The sequence below is a fragment of the Crocuta crocuta genome, unplaced genomic scaffold (assembly GCF_008692635.1).
Source record: "Crocuta crocuta isolate KB4526 unplaced genomic scaffold, BGI_CrCroc_1.0 scaffold32, whole genome shotgun sequence".
Classification (NCBI taxonomy): domain Eukaryota; kingdom Metazoa; phylum Chordata; class Mammalia; order Carnivora; family Hyaenidae; genus Crocuta; species Crocuta crocuta.
Genome location: NW_027529424.1, coordinates 13,910,055 through 13,935,523, shown reverse-complemented (window position 1 = coordinate 13,935,523; position 25,469 = coordinate 13,910,055). Strand labels below are relative to the sequence as shown.

The window sequence follows — 25,469 nt, the reverse complement described above, 5'->3', positions numbered from 1 at the left end:
AGAAAATTATAGTGTTTATCTTCTATTTTGTCACAGAAATAAAGTAGTTGCTTATAATTATTTTAATTTCTTTGTTACATATGATTATGGCTCTGTAGATATTTCTTAGTATGTATGTTTTTGTGATTCGTGCCTTCACTGTTGATTAGATTAACTAATGATATCTCTGTTTTTCCCATAAGAAAGGACTCCTGGACTATTAGTTTTCACTTTTTAGTTTTTAGCTGGCACTGCTTTAGCTTTTTAGTTATTGTGCTTAGATTTTTTTTTTTTTTTGCAATTTTTAGATAACCTTTTTGATTAACTTGTTTATGAGAGTTTTCCAGTTCTGTTATTATTAATACCTGGTTTACTTTCACTGCAGCTAGCAAGTGCCTGCCATCACTTTCGGAATCTAAAGTAAGATGTTTTTTGTGTCCAATTTTACGCTCAACTGTAATGAAGTTTCCTTGGACCTGTTGAAGCTATGTTTGGGTTTCAGAATAAATTTAACTAGTTCTGACTTCTGGCTTGTTAATTAGGTCTTTTGAATGAATATTTAGTTTTGTCCATTAGATGTTTTTGTGGACAGAGAAAAGTCACATTATTTGGTATTCTATTCAATATTTCCTTTATTTCTTTTTTTTTAATTTTTAAAATGTTTTTATTTATTTCTGAGAGAGAGAGAGAGAGAGAGAGACAGCATGAGCAGGGAGGGTCACAGAGAGAGGGAGACACAGAATCTGAAGCAGGCTCCAGGCTCTGAGCTGTCAGCACAGAGCCCAATGTGGGGCTTGAACCCACGAACCGTGAGATCATGACCTGAGCCGAAGTCGGATGCTTAACCGACTGAGCCACCCAGGCGCCCCAATATTTCCTTTATTTCTTATAGTCTTTGCTTTATAACAACCTATGTCCTGTTTGTCTTTTTTTTTAAAAAATGATTTCACCCTTTTTTAAAAATGAATTTCTGTAATGGACAGAATTTCCACATTCTGTCCATTATAGTGTTGATCTCTTTCATTTGGGTTACATTTTTATGATGTGCCTGTCCAGTTGTCTGAGTCACTTTAGAAGTGTGTCCTATAGGCCATGTGTTTTTGGTGTTGTGATTCAGTCTGTCTTTTGTACTGTGGGGTTTAGCCAAACTATTTATTAAACAGACAGACTTGGTTTTTGTCCTGTCGTCGTATGTAATATAGGCTTCCTGTTTCCTTCTTTTGGTGTTTTTGTGCTTTCTCACATAATATGTTTTTTATGAGCTTCTTCCGATAATTTAGAAGGTTTGTATTTTTGTTCTGAGTATACCTTTATAAATTGAGACAGTATATTTGAGCTTATTTCTGTTGGCTCCTTCCTGTGAACAATAAGGAAATTAAGACACATTCAGCTGTGCTCATCCCTCTTCCCCCATCTCAGCCGGAGTTGACAGTTTCTGCACTGACTTTACACAAGGAAATAGGGCTGCATCTCCGGACACAAAGGCGACACCGAGGGCCTCCCAGGCCTCTCCTGCCTGGTGGGCTGTGCTGGTATATCACTCTGTCGAGGCCAGTGCGCGTTCACAGCCATCCCCACCTCTCCTCCTTCCTAGCCTTGCAACTAACTGCACTGATAGAGCAGCACCTTGTAAGAGTTGGTGGTCTCGTGTACAGAAAGCCATGATCTTCTACAGGCTGCGCGCACATCAGTCCTTCTGCCGGGATACTTAAATGACAGATTAATTTGGTATAAAATTCTTGTGCGCTAGTAAATTTCCTTAAGGACTCTGGGGATTGCCCCCACATCTTCTCCTTACCAGGTTCTCTGGGGCATCTGCACATGCCTGATGTGCCGAATTGTTTGTGTCTGGGTGTCCAGAGGATGCTCTTTGTCCTGTAGTTTACTGGTAGAGGCTGTTGGGGTTTGAATGGAGAGAAATGGAGAAGAGCTTAAATTCAGGCATATCTGTAACGTTTTATTTCCTTAGAAAACATAAGCGATGAAGCAAAGATGCCATTAACGTTAACATGAGTTCACTGTGGTTGGTGATTACATGGGAGCCGATGGTCCCAAGTACCTTTGAAATATTACGTTTTTAGAAATTAAATGAAATGCCATGTGACTGTAAACCAGGAAGTGTTTGTAGGCCTTAGTGATCGAATCCAAAGTCCATTTCATTGAAAATCACATTTTTGCCCTATTGATACCAACATACATTCTTGTTTCTTTATATGTCAGCAACCATTCACGGAATTGTGATATGTTCTTTAGTGTCATTTCCCAAGTTTTGAGTCAAAGTATTCTTTTATATTATGAAGTCCTGTGGCTAGAGATGATAAAATTCTAAATTTAGAATTTGCAGAGTGGAAGTTAGCGGTAATTACTCCAGAAGCCAGCACTACAAGAGATGTTTACTAAAATCATTAAGGGGTTTATATTGTTGGCTAAGGACTATTTTTGAACAAATATTCCTCTAAATTTACAAAATATAATATACAAACAGAATTAAGGTTTAAAATACCATGGTAATTAAAAGACTTAAGTATCCAGGACTTTCTTCAGTAGGGCCCTTGTAAGTACAAGCTGTAACAAAAGAAAAGTCACCTCTGTTTTCTTATTTTTATTAATTTTTCTTATTTCTTTATTTATTTTTAGTACTAAGGGGCTTTTAAATTTGCTTTCCCTCTATGCTCAGGTATATGTCTCGAGTCCACGGTATGCATCCAAAAGAGACCACCCGTCAGCTGAGCCTGGCTGTGAAAGATGGTCTCATTGTGGAAACCCTAACAGTGGGCTGCAAAGGCTCAAAAGCTGGTATTGAGCAGGAAGGATACTGGTTGCCAGGAGATGAGATTGTAAGTATATTTTTATTTGATAAATTTGGAGATGCTGATTTTAAGCTTTTGAATATCATTTAAGTACAACCTATAGAAATTTATTTTTAGAAGTTTAGTGATATTTCACTTCAGTGTTTTTTATTAACATTAAGGGCCTACTTGTGCTGGATGGATAATTTCATTATTCTTTAGGAGAAAACTCAGTTCTACAAAGAGCCTGCTTTCTCTGTCTAGGTCACCTTGAATCTGAAAAAGAGAGTCCCTTCTAATGTACATGTAATTAATGGTATTCCTATTTTCTTCAGTAAATGTTAGTAAAGAATGTTCCAATGCAGAATAATGTCAATGCCATCTAGACAGAATGAAAAGGAAGATGGGCTTCCTAGGGAAACCGCTTACTTCAGGCTGGGTGATGTCCATGCCCAGAGCCACCTGTCCGTAGGGCTTCTGCAGCAACAACGGTGGCCATGTTAGGGTCCCCTGGCTGGTGTCCTCACTGACCATGACCATAAGCTGGTTTGGTGGCACTCCAATACAAATCAGGAAAGACAAAATTAATTTTCTTTATAGTTTTGCCTCGTTCTTTCTTTGACTCCTCTTAAAAGTGAGGACATTTTAATCTTCTTTCCTTTTACTTTATACTTGGATACTCTGGGGCCCATGGAGAAGTGCATTTTTTTTTTCTTATGTAAAAATTGGCTTTATGTGTAATATTTTTATCTTCCTACCTTTATTTGCCTTTGATACTTTTAACACCTTGATTAGAAAAGTCGTAACTTTTGCTAAGGAACATCATTTAAAGATGATAGGCTTCAACTATAATAGATACTAATTTTTTTTAGTTTTTGAAAGGAATTGATTTAGTAAGTAGGTGTTTTAGAGTGTTTATCATGAATTCTCTCATCATAAAAATGATGTAAAATCTTATAATTGGTTCTCTATGGAAACATTTCCCAAGAATTGTGAATTGTGTTTCCCTTCCTGGCTCTCGAGTGGATGTGTGGGCACACGCACGCTTGCTCTCAGGTCCGAGGTGCGTGCTTCCTGGGGGCAGCAAGAAGTTTAAACATTAGGAAGTTGTTCAGTTTTAGCTCTGTGTTTGTCAGTTTAATCTGTGCCTTCAGAGTTTTAGGAAAGAAAATTCACATATTCCACAAACACAAAATGTGGAAGAAAAAATGTTTAACGTCACTGGTATCATCTGATGTGAGCACTAGAAGTGCCCTTGAAATCTTATGTGAAGATGTTTCCATCATGGTAATTTCTCTGTTCATTTCCTTTCAGAAAAGTAGAGCTTTGTTGCCAGTGAAGAAACTTTGGGGGCCAAGTCCTAATAATTATAACGTGAGGTGATCTAAATATCCATCAGACATTGATAATTGCTAGCTTTTTAAATATTGAAAATAATCCAGGTAATAGAAAATGTCTAATCCCAACAGACTGGGAAGTTTACAGTTTTAGTATTGATGGCTATACTTGTAATTTCTGAGATTTATATATGATGAGCCGATAGTAAGTGCAGCTTAATCTAATCCAGAGGATTTTGGTTTGTGGACCATGTGTACATTTTGCATGCAAGTGATTTTACTTCTCCTTACTTCCTGTAAGTTTTCTTTCTCACCAAGTTAGAAGTTCTTTGTTCAGTTTACTTCAAGCAGCTAATGAGCTATTATTATATGTTCACCATTACATTGGACTCTGTGTTCTTTTTATTTTTATTTTTTACATGTCCTTACTCTACATATTATAGCATCATCCTTTTTCTTTTTTCATTTTTCAAGATGAAATTTTATATGTAAATAAAACAATCTTTATACAGGTTTTATTAATTCTGGTTAGTTCTTACAAACATTGTTTACACTAAGTATGCATGTTATAGAAGTAAAACTGGGTGTATAAAAATTGTGCCTAGTTTATAAAATAAGTAAATAAAGTAAACAAAAATTCAGAGACAGTGTATTGTGGCAGAAAGAGGTCAGGTCTTACATGTTAATAGATGGGGTTTCTACCCCATTTCAAACATTTATTTTATTGTGTGACCTTGAGGAAATTTCTTAACCTCTGATCCTCATTTCTCACCTGTAATATGGGCATATTAATATCTATTTCACTTGATTGTTTTAAGAATTCAGTGAGATTATATACAGCATATAGCTGGGGGCACTTGGGAGGCTTAGTCAGCTAAGCATCCAACTTCAGCTCAGGTCATAGTCTCATGGTTCGTGAGTCTGAGCCCCACATCAGGCTCTGTGCTTACAGCTCCAAACCTGGAGCCTGCTTCGGATTCTATGATTCCCTCTCTCTCTGCCCTTTACCCACTCATGCCCTGTCTCTCTCAAAAATAAACAAACCGTAAAAAAATTTTTTTTAAATAAAATACAGGAGTGACTCCCTATAATTAAAAACATAAAGCATATAGATGTGTACCCAAAGCAATTTTTGGCCACTGAACAAATAGGCTTAAGAAACGTCTCCATACAGTATAGCAAAAGCACATACATTTGCTACTGACCATACAAGCAAACATTTTCATCAGGGTCTTTTTACTTTTTAACCTGTTATCTCCAAACAAGGAAATTTGTATAGAACTTTCCCCAATACCCTGGATTTGTTTGAGGTGGAACCAGAGAGTGATGAGATTATTTATCTTGGACCCGTGACTAGGTTAGCACATGTTTATTAAGGGCGGCCATGCTCCTGCTTTCATTCACTAGGGATACCCTAGAAGGACATCGAGCTGACTTGTGTCACACAAGCATCTCAAACTGTGTGGCCCGTGCACGTGCACCACTGTGCCCGGGCCCATTCCCAATCACAGAGCTTGGGAAGTGCACCCAGTCCACACCAGCAGCAGGGCCCTCCCATGTGGCATGTCTCTCCCCTAAAGGCCAGTCTTGGGGAAGGGCCTCCCGTTCTGACTTGCACAGAGGTGCTTTGTGGGCTGGTGGCCACCCTGCTGGTGCTGGCGTTGAGTCTGGGGCCTCCTTCATTCCTCTCACCATGTACAAGGTAGGATCCTCTGAACACTGAGCTCTTAAATTGAAAGATGTAGGTTATTATTCAGCCTGTTGATTTTTTGACTCACTGCCAAGAGAAGAAAGTCAAGTAGATCTATACGGCCTTGAAAAGGAAAAGCCTAAGATTTTTTTGTTATTCATTTTAAACCTTCAATTGGAAGTTAAAATACTCTTTACTCGGGAAGTTCTGTCATTTGAAAATGAGTAATAAAGCTCTTCTTTTCCTTCTATAACCCTCTAAAAGTAGTAGCTGCAGCTCAGAGGTGGGGAAGAAGCGGATTTCCCTTAGTCAGTCCCCAAGGTATATTTCTGGTTAGCACAGAGCCTGGATGGTCTTGTCCTCAGTCCATTATGGTGGCAAAGGCCAGGTAGTTCTGATGCTTCTGCTCCGCATTTGAGCAGAGAGCTTGTGGGTATCACGGTTTTATTCCACCTCGGCTACCTTTTCTCTTGATGGCTATTTTTACAAACTAATACAATTGAAAGATATGGACATTTTAAACATTACTTTTATTAAATCCAGCAGTCATGTAATAAATGTCTAATGCTAATAATATGTCAGGATATAATTATATATTATCTGTTTAAAAAGAAGCCTGTATAAGTCAAGACAGTGGCCTCCCTTGTACTGAGGCGCCTTCTGCTAGATGGGAGTGATTTGGGATCCAAATCAACACGATAGCCTTGTTGAAGTGGTGGGTGACTTATTTGGAGAAAGTGATAAAATTGGGCAGTAGATAAGCATCCTAATGGTGATATCTTAAGTATGTCCATTTGAGAAAGCAGAATAAAAAACACAATTATTAAAAATGAGGCCACTCTCAATTTAAATGGTTTGCTGAAATATTAGTCAGCAAATTCGCAAAAGTATCTGTAGCAACCAATTTTAAAAATGACAGTCCCGCAGAACCTGGGAGACACTCTTGTAAATTTTCTATGGTCCTCTTATATTTCCAGATTTGTATGTCATTAATATTCATGAGATCCAATTAAGTCATTTAGAGATGGTTTTTGGAGCTTTCAAAATCACATTAATAAAGGCCAGTAGACCCAGGGCATAGAGTGAAACTTCGTGATGTCTGACCATTCAACATTTTGTTGTACCAAGGCTTTTTCTTTTGAGTTTTTAAAGAAATACTGCATGTTCTCATAGATTGCTTCATCATCTGCTTTCTCTAGAGAAGTATACATGAATGGTTACATTCCATTCATATTTGATCCTGATAGTTACGTCCTTTATTCTCACATCATTAGAACTGTATTTCTTGGGCAGAATTTCACCATTTGCTCAGTTAAGTTTGGTATTTGGTAGCTCTCTTTGTAATAAACACAAGTTAATTTCTTACAAGTTAAACTTTGAACTCAAAAGGTGCTCAGTAAAGATAGAAAAGTCTTATAAAAGTATTCAGTGTAGTACAGTAGGCAGATATCCCGAGTTATGGATCATTTGCAGATAAAATGTATCAAATATGTGTTTTGATACTGTGGCAGTTAATACTGTTTACTTCATGACTTCCTGATTTCTTCACCATTCCTGGCACAAAGTCGTGACTCTGCCCTATTATTTGACAGATACCTCTGATCTGACACTAAATAACTTGGTTACAGGTGTAGAGGCTGACTTAAAAGTGCATAGCAATGACATTCTCTATGAAACTACTCTTTATTCACCTCTCAGATCTGGATGAGGGTCTCCTCTCTTCTTTCTTGATTACTGCCATTTGAAAATCCATTTACTTGTAGGATACTGTCACTTGGAACCCTTCTGCCGTTCAGATGCACCTGCAGACAGGAACTCAGGTCTTGGTTGCTTCCTTCTCACAGAGTCCAGCTGTTCCTGCTGAAAAGCAGGACCTCATGCTGCTTTTAAAGTAGGCCTAGGTGAAAAGATAGAATTCTTTAGTTGTTTCTTTTTCTCATGTATTTAATGTTTTAACACTTTTAAAGGAGCATAATTAGGGGTGCCTGGGTGGCTCAGTTGGTTAAGCGCCCAACTCTTGATTTCGGCCCAGTTCATGATCTCATGGTTTATGGGATCGAGCCCTGCATTGGGTTCTGTGCTGACAGCATAGAGTCCGCTTGGGATTCTCTCTGTCTTCCTCTCTTCGTGTCTCTCTCTCTCTCTCTCTCTCTCTCTCTGCCTCTCCCCCCTCCTCAAAATAGTTAAATAAACTTTTGGAAAAAGAAGCATTATTAGTGGAAATATACATTTTGTGGTTTCTTGAAGAGATCACAAGTTATATTGGGGATACATGGATTTAGTGTTAATTTACAGAGGGGCAACATAGACACATTTCCCCATCATGATCTTCTCCAGATTCAAAATGGCTAGTCTAAAAGCAGCTGTGGGAAACATGGCTGAGCTCACGTCTTTTGGATAAGACACAGGATTTATGCACTTGCATTTATGTCTTCTTCAGAAATCACACCATTATACAGACATGGCAAGAAGTGTTCTCTTGCTTTGTTCTTGAAAAAATATTAAGGGAGGTCTGCTGAATTCAACAGCTTGACCATCCCAGCCCACTTCATAAATACAAGTATTGAAGTAAGAATTTTTTTAAAGTTTAGATCTTTGCATTTTCGTTGTTACAGTTGTCATAAATAAATCAATCATATGTTTTAAGTTCCCTGAATGCAAAACTTCATGTCCCTTGGATACTGTTGATTTTTTTAAGTGAAATATACTTTATTATATTTATGCTAATTGTGTGCAGAACTACACATTAAATTCTTCCAGAGATCTGTTACCTGGCTCAGATATACAAATATACATAGTCACTGGGGCACCTGGGTGGCTCGGTCAGTTGAGCATCTGAATCTTGATTTTTGGCTCAGGTCATGAGCCCAGGGTCATGGTATTGAGCCCCACGTCAGGCTCTGCAGTCAGCATGGAGCCTGCTTAAGATTCTCTCTCCTTCTATCTCTCTGCCCCACTTCCCTGCTTATAAGTGCCCTCTTTCTCTCAGATAAAAAAAAAATTAAAAGAATAAAATAAAAAATACATACATAGTCACTTATTTACTAAGTATCACGTATCTGTGATTATTAATTAGAAACCAATTATACTGTGGATCTATGTGTATTCAAAGTGTAATGTACCTAGAAAGTCTTGAATTGGTAAAGAATTTCCATATTCAGTGGAATATTTTGGGTCATACTGTCCTATATTCCTTTCAGCTTTGATTGACTGGTTTTGAGTGTGTGTGATTCCTTTTTTCCCCTCCTAAATTCTATTTCACCAAGCAATGTACAACATTGTAATAGTTTTACTTTTGAAAAATAATATTTAAAATACTGGAAATATTTAATCACTAAATTCTTAGCTCTCAATGATATTTATTAACAATTTATTAACAGAATTTATTTATTAACAGAATTAAGCCTACAATTATAGAGAATTTAATTTTGCATTGTATCTATCTTAGAGTACCACAGACAGATATTTGATGGTAAAATAAGTTTTATCTGCTAACTATGTATAAAGAGGGAATTACTTTAAAAGTTGGAATCTCTTTTGAGTGTGGTGAGGGTGGATTACAGTGTGCGAGCCCTCCTTACAGACACGCTCCCCCACTGAGCCCTCTTGTTGCTGTGTTGCCACTAAATCAAGTTGGCAATATTTCTGGCTCCAGGTAGCTTACAGAAACATGTCCGCTGTCACAAGGAACTTGAAGTCCTGGAGGAAGCTCGCACATGTATCACTACAAACGTCACACCTTTTTGTGACATGTCCTCGAGTCCTGTGTGTGCACTATAGTAAACAGATCGTCTTAATAACCAGTTGGCGCTTCCTGATCAGAGTGACTCATTCGATCCTTACAAAAACCCCATAAAGTAGGCGGTGTTATTTTGTTCATTCCCAGGTAGAAAATGATACACAGAGAAGCTAGATATTCTGCCCCAGGTCACACAGCCCGTGAATGCCAGAGCTGGGATTTGAGCCAGTGTGGCCCCAGCGTCTCAACCAAATGCCATTAATGGTGACAGACTGAGGTCAGCAGGGCTGCTTCTAGATGGCGGAGTGTTTCCTCCGGGTCAGGAGGGCAGCCCGTGTAACTCTCCGACTGTGGTCAAGTGTCGAGTTTACTGTGTTCACATTCATCACCCCCGATGTATAAAACAACAACAACTTGAACCAGTTTCAGATCAAAAAGACATACATTCATGGTCTTGTGCAAATTTGCAACGGCACCAGATTTGTTAGTAAAATGTTTTTCTAACATCACTGTAGGTTTCATGGTGCATGAATTCTCTTTGAATTTTCTCTTTATTTGTAGCTTTCGTGTTTAGTGTCAAAGTTTTCTCTTAAACAAGTAATTACCCTTGAGTTTGCGTGCTGCTGTCTTTTCATTGATGATTAGCGCATTCATAGATTATCAGTTGATAACATTTACAAAATAATGTTAAGTTGTATAGCAAATAATAGTCTGTGTACAAAAGTCCCTTTAGCTCTGTTTATTGCCTGATATTGAGCAAAGTTATAGTAGAGAGACCAAGATTATTTTGTTTTTATTTTGAAAGGCCTACAGTATGCAGCCTTTCTCCAGGACAGCAACCCCAAACAAGGTGAACTGATTTTGCACTATGTTATTTTATTTTAATTCTACCTTTTTTTTTTTTTTGGTATTACATTTCTATCTTTTTTTTTAAAGCTTAGTTTACTCGTTAGAATTATTCTTTAAAATCATACTGTCTTTACATTGCTTCTAGTTTTGAATTTTATGCTAGTAGGTTTGCATTTTTAAAACTTTCTTGAAGTACTGGAGTGTCATTTCACATATTACGCTGTTATTCAGGCTCTGTCTAGAGTAGTTGCTGACATCTGGTGAAATCCAGTGAAAATGCACGCTTAGCTTTTTGGCATACTTTGAGCATTGGTCACAAGTCCTATATTGATGGATTCTGTTTACTAAAAGACCAACTGTAGGCAGTTCTGCCTGTAACAAACACGCTTATATCATTTATACCCATAACAATGTTTCCTGGATTTAGAATCTAATAACTTTTAAACTTGACTTTTGCATGTTGTGTATGTTCTGAACAGCTATTGCTATCCTTAAAAGAATGAACAGTACATACATGCTGTTGTATAAATGGCTGTCCACATGTTTCCCCACTGCATTTGGGTTAGACTTTTGTTCCTATAACTGTTGTGAAAAACTAGGTCTAGTACAAACTCCACTGAAGAGAGGCAACTGCCGTGTTTGTGTCCTGGCTGGAGGGAAGAGACAGGCAAGGGGAGACTAGGAAGAGGCAGGAGGTACTAGAGAGACCTGAGCTGGCTACCAGCCGTACGCTGTCTTGTTCCCTTGTCTTGGGACTCTGAGTATCTCCCATTTTGAGAATTGCAGGAAGATTAATGTAAAAATAATTCAAGTGATGAGAGATGGTGGTTTTTTTGTTTATGATAAGTCACATATAAGCCACCAAAATCCTTTAAGGTGTTTCTGAACAGCTGTGAAGAAAATATTCTGAAAGACTTTGTTTCAAACTGGAAAAGAGTTCTGTTAATTAAAAATAGAACAAAGTATGTTATCTCTACTGAAACCTAATTTGTCAACAATTTATGAGACAAAAATCACAATAGCTGAAGTGCAGCTTCCCACATGAGCCATGCAAGGTGGGTGCCCCAGTGACCACGGTAACAGCCAAGCACCACGCACGTGCTGTGTCCCACTTGGTGAGCTAGATTCCTTCTGCCATATTTTAGATCAGATCAGTATCTTAAGAATTTTTTGGTAGTCTGACTGAAATTACTCCACCAAAGCAGTTTGCAGAGTGTGTATATCTGCAGCAAATCACCAAAAATGGTCATGCTTTTTTCTTTATTACTTTGGTCGATAAAGACCAATTTTTTAATAAAAAGCAAACCACACACCTACATTTTTTTCAGAATTTACTAATGTACTGTAGCCATGAGGATGGGTAGAAAGTGTAGAAAGATGGGAAGTTTAGAACATTAGTGACTCTCTTCCGCTTTGAAGGAGTGGGTAGTAGGCCTCTCAGAAGGTCAGGAGGGAATACATTTGGACCACAGGTGCCAGAGGAGCCAGTGCTTCCTAAACAGGTGTTTGGGGTTGTTACGGACATAAGAGAAAACGAGAAAGCTGCGCAGCCTCAGAAGCAGACTGTAGACAGTGGTTTAGGACAGAAAATTGATGGCAGAGCTTAAGCCTGGAATTTCAGGATCCCCATTGAAAGTGGCCTTGATTGCGCTAAGTGTAGGTTCGACCCTTGTCCATTTACTTACCACACCTACAAAAGCAGGTTGGGAGTTAATCCATCACTCCTAACACAGGTATTTTTTGATAAAAGCTAAGAGTAAGATTTGAAAAATAATTTAATGAATTCTAAACTATGACAACTTGTACCATTTTCCTGTTTATATTTAAATGCCATTGGCTGTACAGACACAGAGTTTAACAGAAAATGTTGAAGAACGCCTGTGCACCTGTAGTTATGTTCTTTTATTTCCAGGGATAGTCCCAATAAGAAAATAAACCTGCTTACTTTTTTTTTAAATTTATGGTAATGTCCTTTGGAGAATGTGATTAAACCTTTAGTTTCACATTTTCAATTTATTTTTCCAAATTCAACAGACCCTGAAAATTTGACAACTGTCAGAACATGGACATTCTGATTAATGTTATTTTCAATAAAGCATCCAATACCATGGATGAGAAGATAAGAATAGTGAGCATCACCATTTATTACTATTCTCTCTGTTCCCACAGTGTGCTAAGTACTTACTATATATTTTTTTTAAACACAGAACAAAACAGAGGTTTGTTTATTTGAAATATTGAGCTATAGCTGTTGGTTTGGGGTATTCAGTTTGCTCTAGAAATCATTCCATAGATTATATTAAAAGATGAAAGATACTGTTAGAACGGGGATTGGCTTTGGACTTACTTCATTTCGGGCTGGTTTTACTATCAGATCACTTTAAGATATTCTGAATATTAATACTGTTTAGGAAAGACATTCAAAATTTAAAGAAGCAAATTTCTAGGTATTTTTCCCTCTTGTTTTAACACAGTAAATGTCTAAAATTGTTTTTAATGCCTAACTTGTGATGGACTTTAGTTTCAATTTTGTTCTTAGTCGTTGCAGATATTGACAAAATGTCATACGAAATTATTTTGTATTTTTTGTAGGACTGGGAAACAGAAAATCATGACTGGTATTGTTTTGAATGCCATTTGCCTGGAGAGGTGTTGATATGTGACCTGTGTTTTCGTGTGTATCATTCCAAGTGTTTGTCTGATGAGTACAGGCTTAGAGACAGCAGTAGTCACTGGCAGTGCCCAGTTTGCAGGGTGAGTACCAATGAGCTTTCATGTCCTGGTCAGAGGGTTGGAATTCATTATTGAGAGCTGCACAAAGATACCCGAGGTGGTGTGCCAGGTGAAGGGATCAAGTACTGGAGGGTGGGGGTTGTCTACTGGAATGACGGTAAATGAACACAGCACTCGATGCATATCACAGAACACCGACATATTCAGGGTATGGATTTTAGAAAGTTTTAATCACATAAAAATACACTTTCTTCTCATGCGTTACGCTTGCCCCTGGATTGTGTGACTTCCTTTAATCTCCTTTCCTTTGGAAAGCGAGAACCAGTCTCCCATACCAAGTTGTGTTCAGTCAGTCCTCTCTACTGCTCAGAAAACACAGCTAGCAAAAGGCACATTGTTGGAAACATGTTGTATCTACTTCCCATTTTATATCCATGTAACGTCGCCTTTATTTTTTGTCATATCATGGGTTAGTTTATTCCTTGCTTATATTTTATTTGGAGGGTGGAGGGATGGGATAGTTGTATATAAAGCATTCTAATTATTTAAAGCAAAATGAAATAGTCTGGTATGGTAGGTAAAATAGGTACTTTCCACAATTATTTTCATTCCTATTATTTCCCCAGTGAAAAGTATACCTGGCTGTGCTTGTTGGTTGTAGAGTGTGTGTGTGTGTGTGTGTGTGTGTGTGTGTGTGTGTGTGTGTGTGTATACACCTGATGTGTACATTGCATATGGCATTGATGGTGATTAGTAAGAAATGATTTTATTGTAACCTCTACTGGTTTATATTTATAATTATTATGTATTTGGAACCATGCGGATTACCCAGATTATTCATGGGCTCAGTTTCTGAATATATTTTGTATTACTTGAGTAAGTTAAATATTTGTTTATATTTTTTAAAAAGTTGTGTTTTCCTAATTTTTCTCTTTTTTAATATTGACCCTAATTTTCTGCCAGCATGATGAGCTTCTAGTCTTCTTTTAGTCACTTTGGCTTTGTATTATCTTAGGATATTTCATCTCACCAGCACTACTGTATGTACTCAGTGTTTTACCTCAGCATACTTTTTCTTCCACTACTGCTACACATCATCAGCGTATTATTCTCATTTACTTTATCTCAGCAGCACTACTCTGTTTACTCAGTGCATTACCTCAGTATAGTGTGTCTCAGCACTGCTTTACATACTCAGTGTATTACCTCGGTATGCTTCAGCTCATAGCATTACTGTACCTGCTTAGTGTATTATCTCAGTGTAGTATATCTCCTAGCACTATTCTACATACTCAGTGTATTACCTCAGTATACTTTATCTCACAGGACCACTGTATGTACTCCATATATTATAGCCTCAACAGAGTTCATCTCACTAGCACTGCTATATACACTCCGGGTATTACTTCAGTATACTTCATCCCGCAGCACTACTCAGTGTATTACCTCAGTATAGTTCATCTCATGGTACTACTGTACCTACTCAGTGTTACAGCTTCACCTCACAGTGCTCCCATACCTGCTCAGTGTATTACCTCATTATACATCATCTTACTAGCAGTACTGTATGTACTCCTAATTTACCTTGTTATACTTCTTCTCACAGCACTACTGTACAAACTCAGTGTATTTCCCAGGCATACTTCATCTCACCAGCCCTACTCTAGATATTCAGTGGATTACGTCAAGTATAGTTCATCACACAACACTACTGTACATACTTAATGTATTACCTGGGTATACTTCATCTCACAGTACTACTGTACATACTCAGTAGGCAGACAAGAGACCATTAGGGTAGCATTACAAATAAAGTGTGTAATAATGACTCATAATCAAATGCCTAAATGCTGTATCAGTGATAAATCCCTGAATCTGCATATATGAGTATCAAGTCTTAATTAAGCTGTAGGCTTCCTCTCAGATGTCTGCAAGAATTTGTGATGTCTCCATGAAATTAGTTTCAGTGGTGCTGTGGGAACTGTGTTAATATTCACATTTTATTTTTGTGAATTTGGATTGTGCATTTTAAAAGCAAATATGTCTTCTATTTTCTGATAATAATTGACATTTGAGGAGGTTAAGATACAAATGAGATCTTTGGAACAGAAGCATTAAGGTAGTAAAAATAGAAAAGGAGGGGTCCCTGGTCGGATAGGGAGTCGGAACCTAGGAAATGCAAATCTGGACACCACAGTGTCTTTACAGCCATAGCTTTTTAATATTTAGTTCTTGTCTTCATAGTAAAGACTTCAAAAACATTGGGATTTTTGAAGATGGCTTAAACTTTATTGTGGATATTTTATATTCCTAAATGGAAATTCAGCAATTATGCCTTTGAAAAAAATGTCTGGTACTACATTTGTAGGAATCCACTGTCAAGTTGTCAGATTCCATTTTCTACGTGTTTGCTCCATTTTTACGGATTAGGTGATATTTTTGGTTAATTTCATGAGTTACTGGATGGCTAGAAATGTGATAGCCACAATGTACGCTATTCTGTTTTTCTTTTCTAGCCTTTACTTTTTCTTTTTGTCTTTGTTAGTCTGTACTTCCTCATGTTATGAGGTAGGGTAGTTACACTTGCCGTGGTGATGCGGAGTCAGTAAACACTTAGGACTCACACACTGCTTTCTTAGACGGAGAGCCACTCTGGTGCGGCTCACATACTCAGTCAGAAAGCCTGTATCTGGGTCGGGGTGGTGAGTTTTATTTTAAGCTTGAAAATTTCTAAAGAAATAGTCACTAGTGTGTAGGGTCTGTTCTGTTCAGGTGTCAGTAATTACTGGGAGAAGGGGTAATAATTACCCTGAAGTTCTGATGGGATTTTAAGTATCTCTAAGGTAAAAGCTTCTGGTTGGCTTTTTTTTTTTAAGTGTCAAAACTTCAAGTAAAGCCATTTTTGTGATCTAATATGAAAGTAACTGAGCAGATTTAAATGTTCTTGCACTTAATGAACAGAGATTCTGTACACTGGTACCCAAGAACATAGTTCCAGATCAGAATTTTGATCTCCAGTCTCTTATTCAATTGATGTTTGGGAAGAATATAGATAACTAGATACACTAATGAGGAATTTTGAAGATCAGATGCCCAGAGCCAAATTTCATTGCAGGTGGAAATATTAAATGGAAGCTCCATTCACTACTGCCTAAAAGTGAATATTTCTAATATTTTATAGTGATCAGAAGACTTTTGTTTCTACGTAATCTCTATCACTGACAGCATTGAAAATGTCACTGAGAATTGGCTCTCTGTTGGCCAGTGGATAGCTGTTGCCAGATTTGCTTCAGTTCAAGCAGCTTTATCTCATGTAGCTATTTACAAATATTTTAAGAAGAAAGTGAAAAAAGTTTTTGTATTTAAAATAATTTTATTAACATTCATAATAAATCTCCAGAATCTCAAAACGCTGAGGGTATTTCTTTGGAATGTCTGCATTTCTAAAAATAATTAAACCATACAGACACAAGTAGATTGTTCCTGAAAGCTAGCCTCTGAATGTCATGTTAACATTTTGATTTGGAAAAAATACTAGTAACATACTGTTTTACACTCTTAGAACTCTCATTAATTTTAAAAAGGAGGACTTTAAAATTATTTCTTTTATAGTTTGCTGTAAAAAATTCAAGTAATTTAGCAGAGGATAAAAAAATATCATTTCCAGAAAAATGCTGTCACATAGTAGGTGAATTCTCACAGACGTCTCCCGCATGCATGTGAGCACTTGTGTGTGTGTGTGTGTGTGTGTGTGTATGTGTGTGTGTGTGTGTGTGTGTCCATTTGCGTCTGTGTCTGTGTCACTTCACGTGCATGCCTGAATGTAGCCAGATTGTGTCTGTTCGGCAGTGTCCCAGGCTGCGCGAGCAGGGTGCGCTGTGACGTCCACACACGGCACCCCGATGGCCTTCGTCTGTGTCACCTGCGCTGGCCTGACTGGCAGTCTGCTCCTGCCACAGGACGCGCACTGCCGCGTCCAGAGCTGGTCTGCACTCACGCTCTTGTTCTGTTCCAGTGCATTTGAATTTTATGATCTTGAAATAGCCATGAATTTTTCAGGAAAAGAGGAGAAAACCATAACTTTTAAGTGAAAGTAGCTTTTAAGATTTTATTTGCCTAAAACACAGTATAGTCCACTGTATTTTTTAAAAAGAGAGACACTTAACATATGTATGTAATTACATCTGGCCTCCTCCACAGGATAAATGTGTTGAAGTGGAATTCATAAATGTAAAGGATGAGCACATTTTGTGATAAAAATCACCAAATTGCCCTTCAGAAGATCATACCCATTTAGACCAACATGAAAGTATTTTCCAATGCATTTTGTTACCAATTTGATAGGATACAAATGGATGTCTCATTTTAAAGTTGCTTCATTTTTATATAGTTTACAAATTACAACTTCACTTCATGCTTTAATGCTTTGGTTTTGGAAGGCAGGGCTGTGCATGTGCACAGGCCTCTGCATGCATGTGTGTGTGAACACAAGTGTGTATGCATGCATGCATACCTGGTGTGTGTGCATGTGCATGTATGTGTGACCAGGGGCTTATGTGCACTTCTGTGTTGTATGCTCATGTGCGTGCATGTGCATGCGTGTGTTGCAAGTGTGTGTACATGCATGTGAAGGTGTGTGCGTGTGTGTGTGTGTGTGTGTGTGTACACCGCAAAGTTTTTGGCCTCCACTCCTGCTGGTGAGCATCAAGATATGGTTTGAGTGATGACTACTTGAACTTTTTTAAATATGTGGGTAAAGTAATGTGCTCTAGATCACTCCTGAGGTTGGAACATGCTGCCTGGTAGACCTTTCTGTGTGGGTGGAATGTTCTCTCTCTGCAGTTCTGTGGGAGCACTGGCCACATGTGCTAGTGTCTAGTGACCACTTGAGCCTGGCCTGTGGGGCCCACGACCTAGATTTCAATTTGGCAGTGACTGAAAATGAAGGGTTTTCAACAGGCCTACTCAGACTGAACTAGGACTGAGTCGCCAGTAGGGGGCGGCCTGCAGTTCCATCAGTGGGCACTAGCTTATCCCTGACCGCTTGGTTGTGAGGGAGCTCTGCTGGGCACATTTGCACTGTGACTTCTGTTTGTCGAGGAAGCTAAAGAGAAAATCCTGATGGAAGCTGCTTCCTGAAACTAGAGACAGAGATTCACTTCCCTAATCCATGGGCAGGACAATTTTCTTAAATTCCCAAGATAGGGAGATGACTTCTGTAAGGTTCAGAGTGAATTAGAACAAAATACTGAAGGAAAATACTTTGAAAACATGCACTTCCTGGATGTCTCTGCCAAAGAACTATAACTATCCTTTCTTTCTGGTCAGTCTTCCTTAATGTGGGAAATTCAGTATTTTCACCCTGAACGAAGGTGAGTCAGGTTTTCAACCATATTAACAAATCTGGAATGGAGGTTTGAATTTTAAATAGAAGGAGAAGCTTTTTGTTTTTGCTTATTTGTCTTATGTTAGGCAAAAAGTATTATTAAAAATGCAAAATGAACATTAATCAGATATTTTGTGCTGTTTTTAAAGATGGATCATATTATTTTTATACTAACAAGAATAGGAAATTACTTTTAAAAAGATCTTTGTCTGAACCAAGTACTGTCTGAACCTCTTTTGCTATTCATTACAGGCCTGACTATAGGAAAGGGTGATGGGAAAGCCCAGGGATTTTTAAAATTGGATAGCATCTAAAACTGTAAAATCTCATGTATTGTTTATCGAATCTCTTTATAAAGCCACCTGGACCCAAACAATAAAAAACCCCCACACCCATGCTTTCTATATAGTCTTCCCGTGGTGAATTTAACAACATTATGGTCAGAAAGGCTTGGATATGAGTGTGAAATGTCATGGTGGTGGTGTGTTTGTTCTTCCTGATGTATTTTTTTAAATTCAATTTAATTATTTAGAGAAGCAGCACATGGGGGAGGGGCAGAACAGGGCTGGGGGGAGAGAATCCCACACAGGCTGCATTCTCTCAGTAGAGAGCCATACATAGGGCTTGATCCCATGAACTGTGAGATCATGACCTAAGCTGAAGTCAAGAGTCAGATGCTCAACCGGCTGAATACTCACCCAGGAGCCCCCCGTAATCTTTTATTTTTAACTGTGAGAGATTAAGACTAGGTCCTACATCAGGATGGTTACAACTTAATCTAGACAGTGTTTCCAGTATTGATGGATTTAAGATATTTACAAAGTGTGCACAATTTCCTTTTGTTGTTAAATGCCTCAGGGAGCACAGGGAGTGGGAGGGCAGGTAGTATTCCTGACAGCCTCCTGAAGCAGAGAACAGAAAGCTACTCGTTCCCTGACCCGAAAACAGAGACACGTAACTTACTTGGAGAGAACAGAGAGGCACATGCCACTGAGGAATACACACTGCCTCTGTGTTTTGAATCTTGTTCTTCAGGGCTGCGTAGAAGGGGAAGAACAGGTAGACGCAACACTGTGTTCCATTCCACAAGATGTTCTTGAATGTTCCTTGTCTGTTCTCCAGTCTTGGTGACATGGAGCTCAGTTACCCCCATGAGCGCATGGACTATTGAACCATCAAATACCTGACATGCATGGCACCTTCCTCTCTGTGGCTAATATTTTAGCAATTTCTTTGTGAATATGTAGATGTCGTGGGTGTTTTTACTTTTTACCATAGTGTTCAGTTTTGTGGCCGGTAGGATTAATTTGAGGCTGTGCTATAGTTTTGGCGGCTACAAAATTGTATCATCTGAACTTAGAGGCAAAACTCCTAGACCTCAATCAGACAGGAAGGAGTTGACTTTGTAAAAAAATAATACAGATGCAGCTGGAGTCGGGATGAGCAAGTATGGAAACACTGTGCATTAGTGACTCTGGACCCACTTCCCAGCGAGGGAGAGGCCTGTGAGCGGAGTGGTATCTGCCCGTGTGCTCCAGGAATCCACCTCGACCTGTTCATAGTTGGAATTACTCTCCAAGTTCTGTGACCTGTAGGTGAGAAGGCATATTCGTGGCAGCTTAAGGGAGGTTTTTAAACCGAAATTCTTTTAACCTGAGTTAAAAAGTTCTTGCCAGGAGGGCCAGTGCACATGGCTGTGGGATGTAGGATGGAGTCTCGAGGACCCGTGCAGCTGAATGCAGGCACCCCACGTGCAGAAGTGGGTGAGCCACACTCTCTGCTGTTGTCACTCATGACAGCTGTGGCGTTCTGCCCTCTGGTCTTGCAAAAGAGAGTTAATTTCTCTCTTCCTGCCAGCGGTGAAAAGGACTAAACACAGGTATATTTTTAGAAAGTCATCCTAGTAAGTGATGGTCCTTGAGGGGCTACTGGGGCCAGACTTTGAGCCACTTCCAAGGCTGGCGCTGCTGCTGTGAAAGTCTCAGATGCTGGGGTTTCTTGTAAATGATGATTCTTTTGTATTCCATCATTACAAATGGTTGTGGAGAATACTGTAGAGCCTCTGATTTCCGTAACACAATAGGGAGTTCATGTGCAGAGTAAGATTCCTCGTGCTTCTTTTCTGTTCTGTGATTACAGACAGTTATTGAGGAGGGCTTGGAGCTTCTTGATTCCTCAAATAATATAGGTAATTTATAGAAACATAGAGGCCACTTGCACCCAATTACCTGATACTTGTTTGGAACATAGCCTTGGGCTGAGGACTTTCCAGCACGTGCCCTAGAAGTCTGTGAGCTCACTGATATTTAAGGGAGCCTTTGGCAGTTGGAGGCCAGTGGCACTCTTGAGGTGACATCTGACAATAAGATGGTTTATCCACCAGAAGTAAACAAAATGGTGTATGGTGCCCAGACTATGCCAACACAGCTTGGTTGTGAATAACTGTTTCACATTTAGAAGTATTTTGTATGGTTGAATTCAACTACATAATATTTTTTTGGTAGGCAATGAAGCTACTAATGACTACCAGAAGTTCAATCCCACTCGCATTTATTGAGTACTTACTGTGTGCCACATGCTGCACAAAGCCCTGGCCCAAGGCCAGGCTGAGCTGGTGCACTGCGGACCCTGCTTTCACAGAACAGAGTCTAGTCCAGGACTGGTAACCCTATAAGCCATGGGACAAACCAGGCCCACCAGTTCGTATATTGTTCATGAGTTTAGAATGGGTTTTATATTTTTATTTTTTTTTTATTTTTTTAAATGTTTTATTTATTTCTAGGAGAGAGAGAGAGAGAGACAGCGCGAGCAGGGAAGGGTCAGAGAGAGGGAGTCACAGACTCTGAAACAGGCTCCAGGCTCTGAGCTGGCCGTCAGCACAGAGCCCGACGCGGGGCTCAAACCCACGAACCGCGAGATCATGACCTAAGCGAAAGTCGGACGCTTTACCGACTAAGCCACCCAGGAGCCCCATGGGTTTTACATTTTTAAATGGTTGGAAGAAAAATTAGAAAGAGGAATAATATTTTGTGACTTGAAATCATAAGAAATTGAGGTTTTGGTATCCGGAAGTGTTACCAGAACACGCCACACTCGTGCAGTCGTATGTGATAACCGCTTTCTCACTGCAGCGGCAAAGTTAACAGAGGCAGAAAACAACCCTATGTTCTCAGAGCCTAAAATAGTTACTCTGTGGCCGCTCACAGAGGAAGTTTGTTGACCACTAATCTAGCCCTATGACAGGAAAAGTGTTCTGGATATTAGGACTGCCCAAGGAAGTGAGATACCCTTGCCCTGTTTAGTCAGACTGGGGGGCTTGGATTTGGTCCGCTCTAGCAGCGCACGTACGTGATCTAAGGAACAGCCTCCTGGAACCCTGCACACTTTTTTCGTTTGGGTACTTGGTGGACTGGAGATGCTATTTCCACAGGTTCATTTTCTGCTGAAACATGTTTCTGCACCTGGAAAGCTGGGTCTCTAAGATTAGTCGTGAGTGCTCCTTCGTGTGATGGCGGCTTGGGCATCATTGTCTGTAATCAGCTGTGGACGAGCCTTGACCTGATCTAAGGTTACTCATACCTTCTTCCAGCCAGAACCACCGTCAGGCCCAGAGTGTGACCGAATTAACTTAATTTCCTGTTTTCCTTGGGGCATCCACCTGGTCTTACCCAACCTGCTCTGACCCAGCAAGTGTTTGTGCTGGTGGTCAGAATCCCTTACTCAAGAAGACGTTGAAGATGTTCTTTTATTTTCCCCCCAGAAAGGAAGGCAGCGCCTTGTTAATCCGTCATGTGTTTAAGAGCATCTTGAGTGGGCATCTCACACATTTGTATCAGCTTCAGCTGTGTGATTATTCTCTTTTGAAAATGGTTGCAACAACTTTGGCCACCTAATGCAGAAGCTTTCCTGATTGTAGATACTGACAGACCCTGTATGCTGCCAGGTGATGGAAACAGTCACCAGAACTTGCTGGGCTGGTTCTGAGCTGCACACTGTTGCACAGAGGCCTTTTCCGAGGAGTCCTCAGGTCTGCAAGTAAAGAGCGTGTACAGTTCTTCATGCCTAAGAAAGAACTGGATCTGAAATAATCTGCAGATATTTAAAAGCAAAGATGATTTTGGGGTGCCCTGGTGGCTCGGTCGGTTAAGCATCCGACTTTGACTCAGGTCATGATCACACAGTTCCTGGGTTCAAGCCCCACATCGGGCTCTGTGCAGACAGCTCAGAGCCTGGAGCTGCTTCAGATTCTCTGTCTCCCTCTCTCTGACCCTCCCCTGCTCACGCTGTCTTCTCTCTCTCTCTTTAAGAAATAAATAAAACATTAAATAATAATAGAAATAAAAGCACGATTTTTGTTTTTCTGACCTTGCTGTTAAGAGCTACCTGCTTAGTTATGTTACAAACAGAATAGCATTTACCTTAGAAGCTCCACCTTTCATTTCTGTCAGTTAAAGCAGCTTTTTCTCAAGCCCCTCTGTCTTCGTTTGCTGAAAGGCTCCGATGAGGCGGCGCTGAGGGTGTCATGCGGGCAGCTCGCAGCGTGTTACTCATGAAATCCCCGCAGGCCCTATGGTGCCGCCCTCAAACAGAGGCTCCTACGCTCCATCCCTCTCTTTTGTGAAGTATTAAGAGAGAAGTGTCTGAAAGACCACAAGTTTATCAAGTGTGGAAGTATCTTAGGACAAATGTTTTGTCTCAGGAATTGTGGGGAGAGGCCATGTCTGTTCGGGGCCCTCTCTCATTGGTATGAGCTCCCCCAGAGAGCCCACCCACAGACAGGCCTGCTGACCTGGGGAGCAGGTGCCTGCCAGCCCCTCCCATGTCCCCCAGAGCACTCGTGTGTTACAGTCCTTGCCCTGCTTTCATCAGGAGAACCCTGTTTATCACCAGAAAAGATACTTGAATCGATTTATTTTCTGGGGCTCTAAAAAAACCGAAAGGGCTTAGGTTGTGGCCAACAGTGATGTACTTCATAGCTTGATGTTGAGATCACAGTCAGGAAAAACATGTTCCTACACAAAGGTGGGCTACTCAGGGGCCCTGGAGAGAGGGCGGCCGCGCCGTGGTCGCTGCAGTGACTGCTTCAGTGACAGACCTGTCCCCAGTCCCCTCTGCACAGCCTCCACAGGCTGAGCTGGTGGTGTTCTCGGGCCGACCTTGAGAGCAGAGTACCCCTAGCCCGCCTTCGCCTTCAGAGGGAAGGTCTGGAACAATACTTAGCATTGACATTATGTTTCCTTACATGAAGTGTTTGTTGTATATTTCCCCTTAATTACGTGTTATCTGTTAAAAGAACCATAAGCCCTCAGGTAGTATTACAACACTTGTAGCCTGATGTAGGGTTGCTGTTTTATTGGAATTTATATAAATTTATGATTTCATGATCAGATTGATATTTGGGATCAGCAATTTCAGTAGCACATCAAAATATTATGGAGTTAACATGATCGAGTACATAGCTGGAAGCTTTCGTTTTTGTTCTCTCTTTTTAAGAGAATATAGGTTTCCATGAGAGGTGAGGAAAACAGCCTTCTTGGCCTTTTACCCTTTCTTTTCCCATATTTGGCAATCTGCCAGGCTGTTTAGTTAGTGCAGAAAGTAGTGCATGGAAGGGCAAGAACATGTGTCTAAAATCACGAAGAGCTGACCATACTTCCCGCTGGCTGAGAGCTCCCTGCACTCTCCTCCTGTGTGAGGTGCAGATGCCGAGCTGCGCCCTCCTCGCTGGTGCCGGCTGACGCGAGGGTGGTTCTCACATGTTGGTGGAGGTCTTGCTTACAGTGAGGATCCATAGGCTCCTCCTCCACAAAGACGAGTCCAGGAAATGTCCACCCGTGGTCCCTGCCACACGTCACAGCCGCCTGAGGAATTAGCCAGTGCATGAGCAAACAAACAGGTGCAGGGCCCAGGGACCTTCCCCCGGAAGTCTCCACTCCTGTACTCTGTGGCAAAGCCCCACTCTGGGCATGGACAGGGTTGACGCTCTGTAACTGGCATAACGTAGAAGCTGTGTGCATAGGTCGTACCACAGTTGAGCACGAGGAAAGCAGTGACTGCCTGTGCCAGAGTCCAAGTGACCAGTGGAGAGAGGGGCCGCTTGAAATAGGTAGTGCATGAAACCACATCTCCAGGAAAGAGAAGGTCCATTTTCTGTTCAGATGGGTTAGACTTGTGTGTGGGGATAACCAGTTCACTGAACCACAGTGAGGTGTTTGTGGTTTGTAGTTAGCAGAGAAGTGTTTGCTCCTTCCTCGTCTGTTAGCACACCAGGATGACCTCCTGCACACACAGTTCTTCGGGTGTGATGATGTCACTGGGCAGAGGACTGTCCCCTGTTGTCTGCAGGGGGCTGAACGGTTTTGAAACACTGGCCTGGACCTGGTCAGTCCTGTGTGGTCGCCTCCTGCGGCCGAGGGTCTGCCGTGAGGCCTCAGCCTCAACAGAGAAAGTGTTGCCTAGCTGACGTTTATTTTCTGAGACATAAATCGAAGAACCTAATTAGCTTTTCACGTCAGACTAATAGAAGTTGTAGTTATTACTTAACAGACCCTAACACGTTAAAAGATAAGTAGGTGTGCATACCTGCACCCACTCACAGGGGATGCAGACTTTTAATAACCTTTCAGACGAAGAATAATGTTATGCTGAAATTCACCATTCAATGTTGCTAATTTAAAATGCTCCCTAAAGGGTTTCAGCTTTTTTTTTTAAATAAGAGATTCTGCATTATGTCATGATCATTATTATGCCATTTAACTTATATGAAAATAGTGAAAATTTTAAAATACTGAGGAAAAATATATAATTGTCTAAGGTATTATGTCCAGTACAACATAATACTTGCCATTTCTTTCTCACATTAAGTGCTGTTTTTGCCATGCACATTTCAAAGATTTCTCTGTATCACATATATTGGAAATAGTGCATCTTTTATACAGCCTTTGCATACTATGAATAATCACGTTTT

The 25,469-nt window shown here is 40.1% G+C and overlaps 1 protein-coding gene across 10 annotated transcripts in view; it reads left to right on the top strand.

The window, feature by feature from the left end:
* Positions 1-25,469, top strand: part of ZMYND11 (zinc finger MYND-type containing 11) — a 133,948-nt gene that overhangs the window by 80,819 nt on the left and 27,660 nt on the right. For 5 of the 10 annotated variants that reach the window (XM_077758558.1, XM_077758557.1, XM_077758554.1 and 2 more), the window contains exons 3-5: positions 2,657-2,816; positions 10,340-10,384; positions 12,976-13,137. In XM_077758558.1, coding sequence (XP_077614684.1) covers positions 2,657-2,816; positions 10,340-10,384; positions 12,976-13,137 — 367 coding nt within the window. Of the gene's footprint in view, positions 1-2,656; positions 2,817-10,339; positions 10,385-12,417; positions 12,512-12,975; positions 13,138-25,469 lie in introns of those variants that run through there. The other 5 variants (XM_077758560.1, XM_077758559.1, XM_077758562.1 and 2 more) reach the window with 3 other exon arrangements.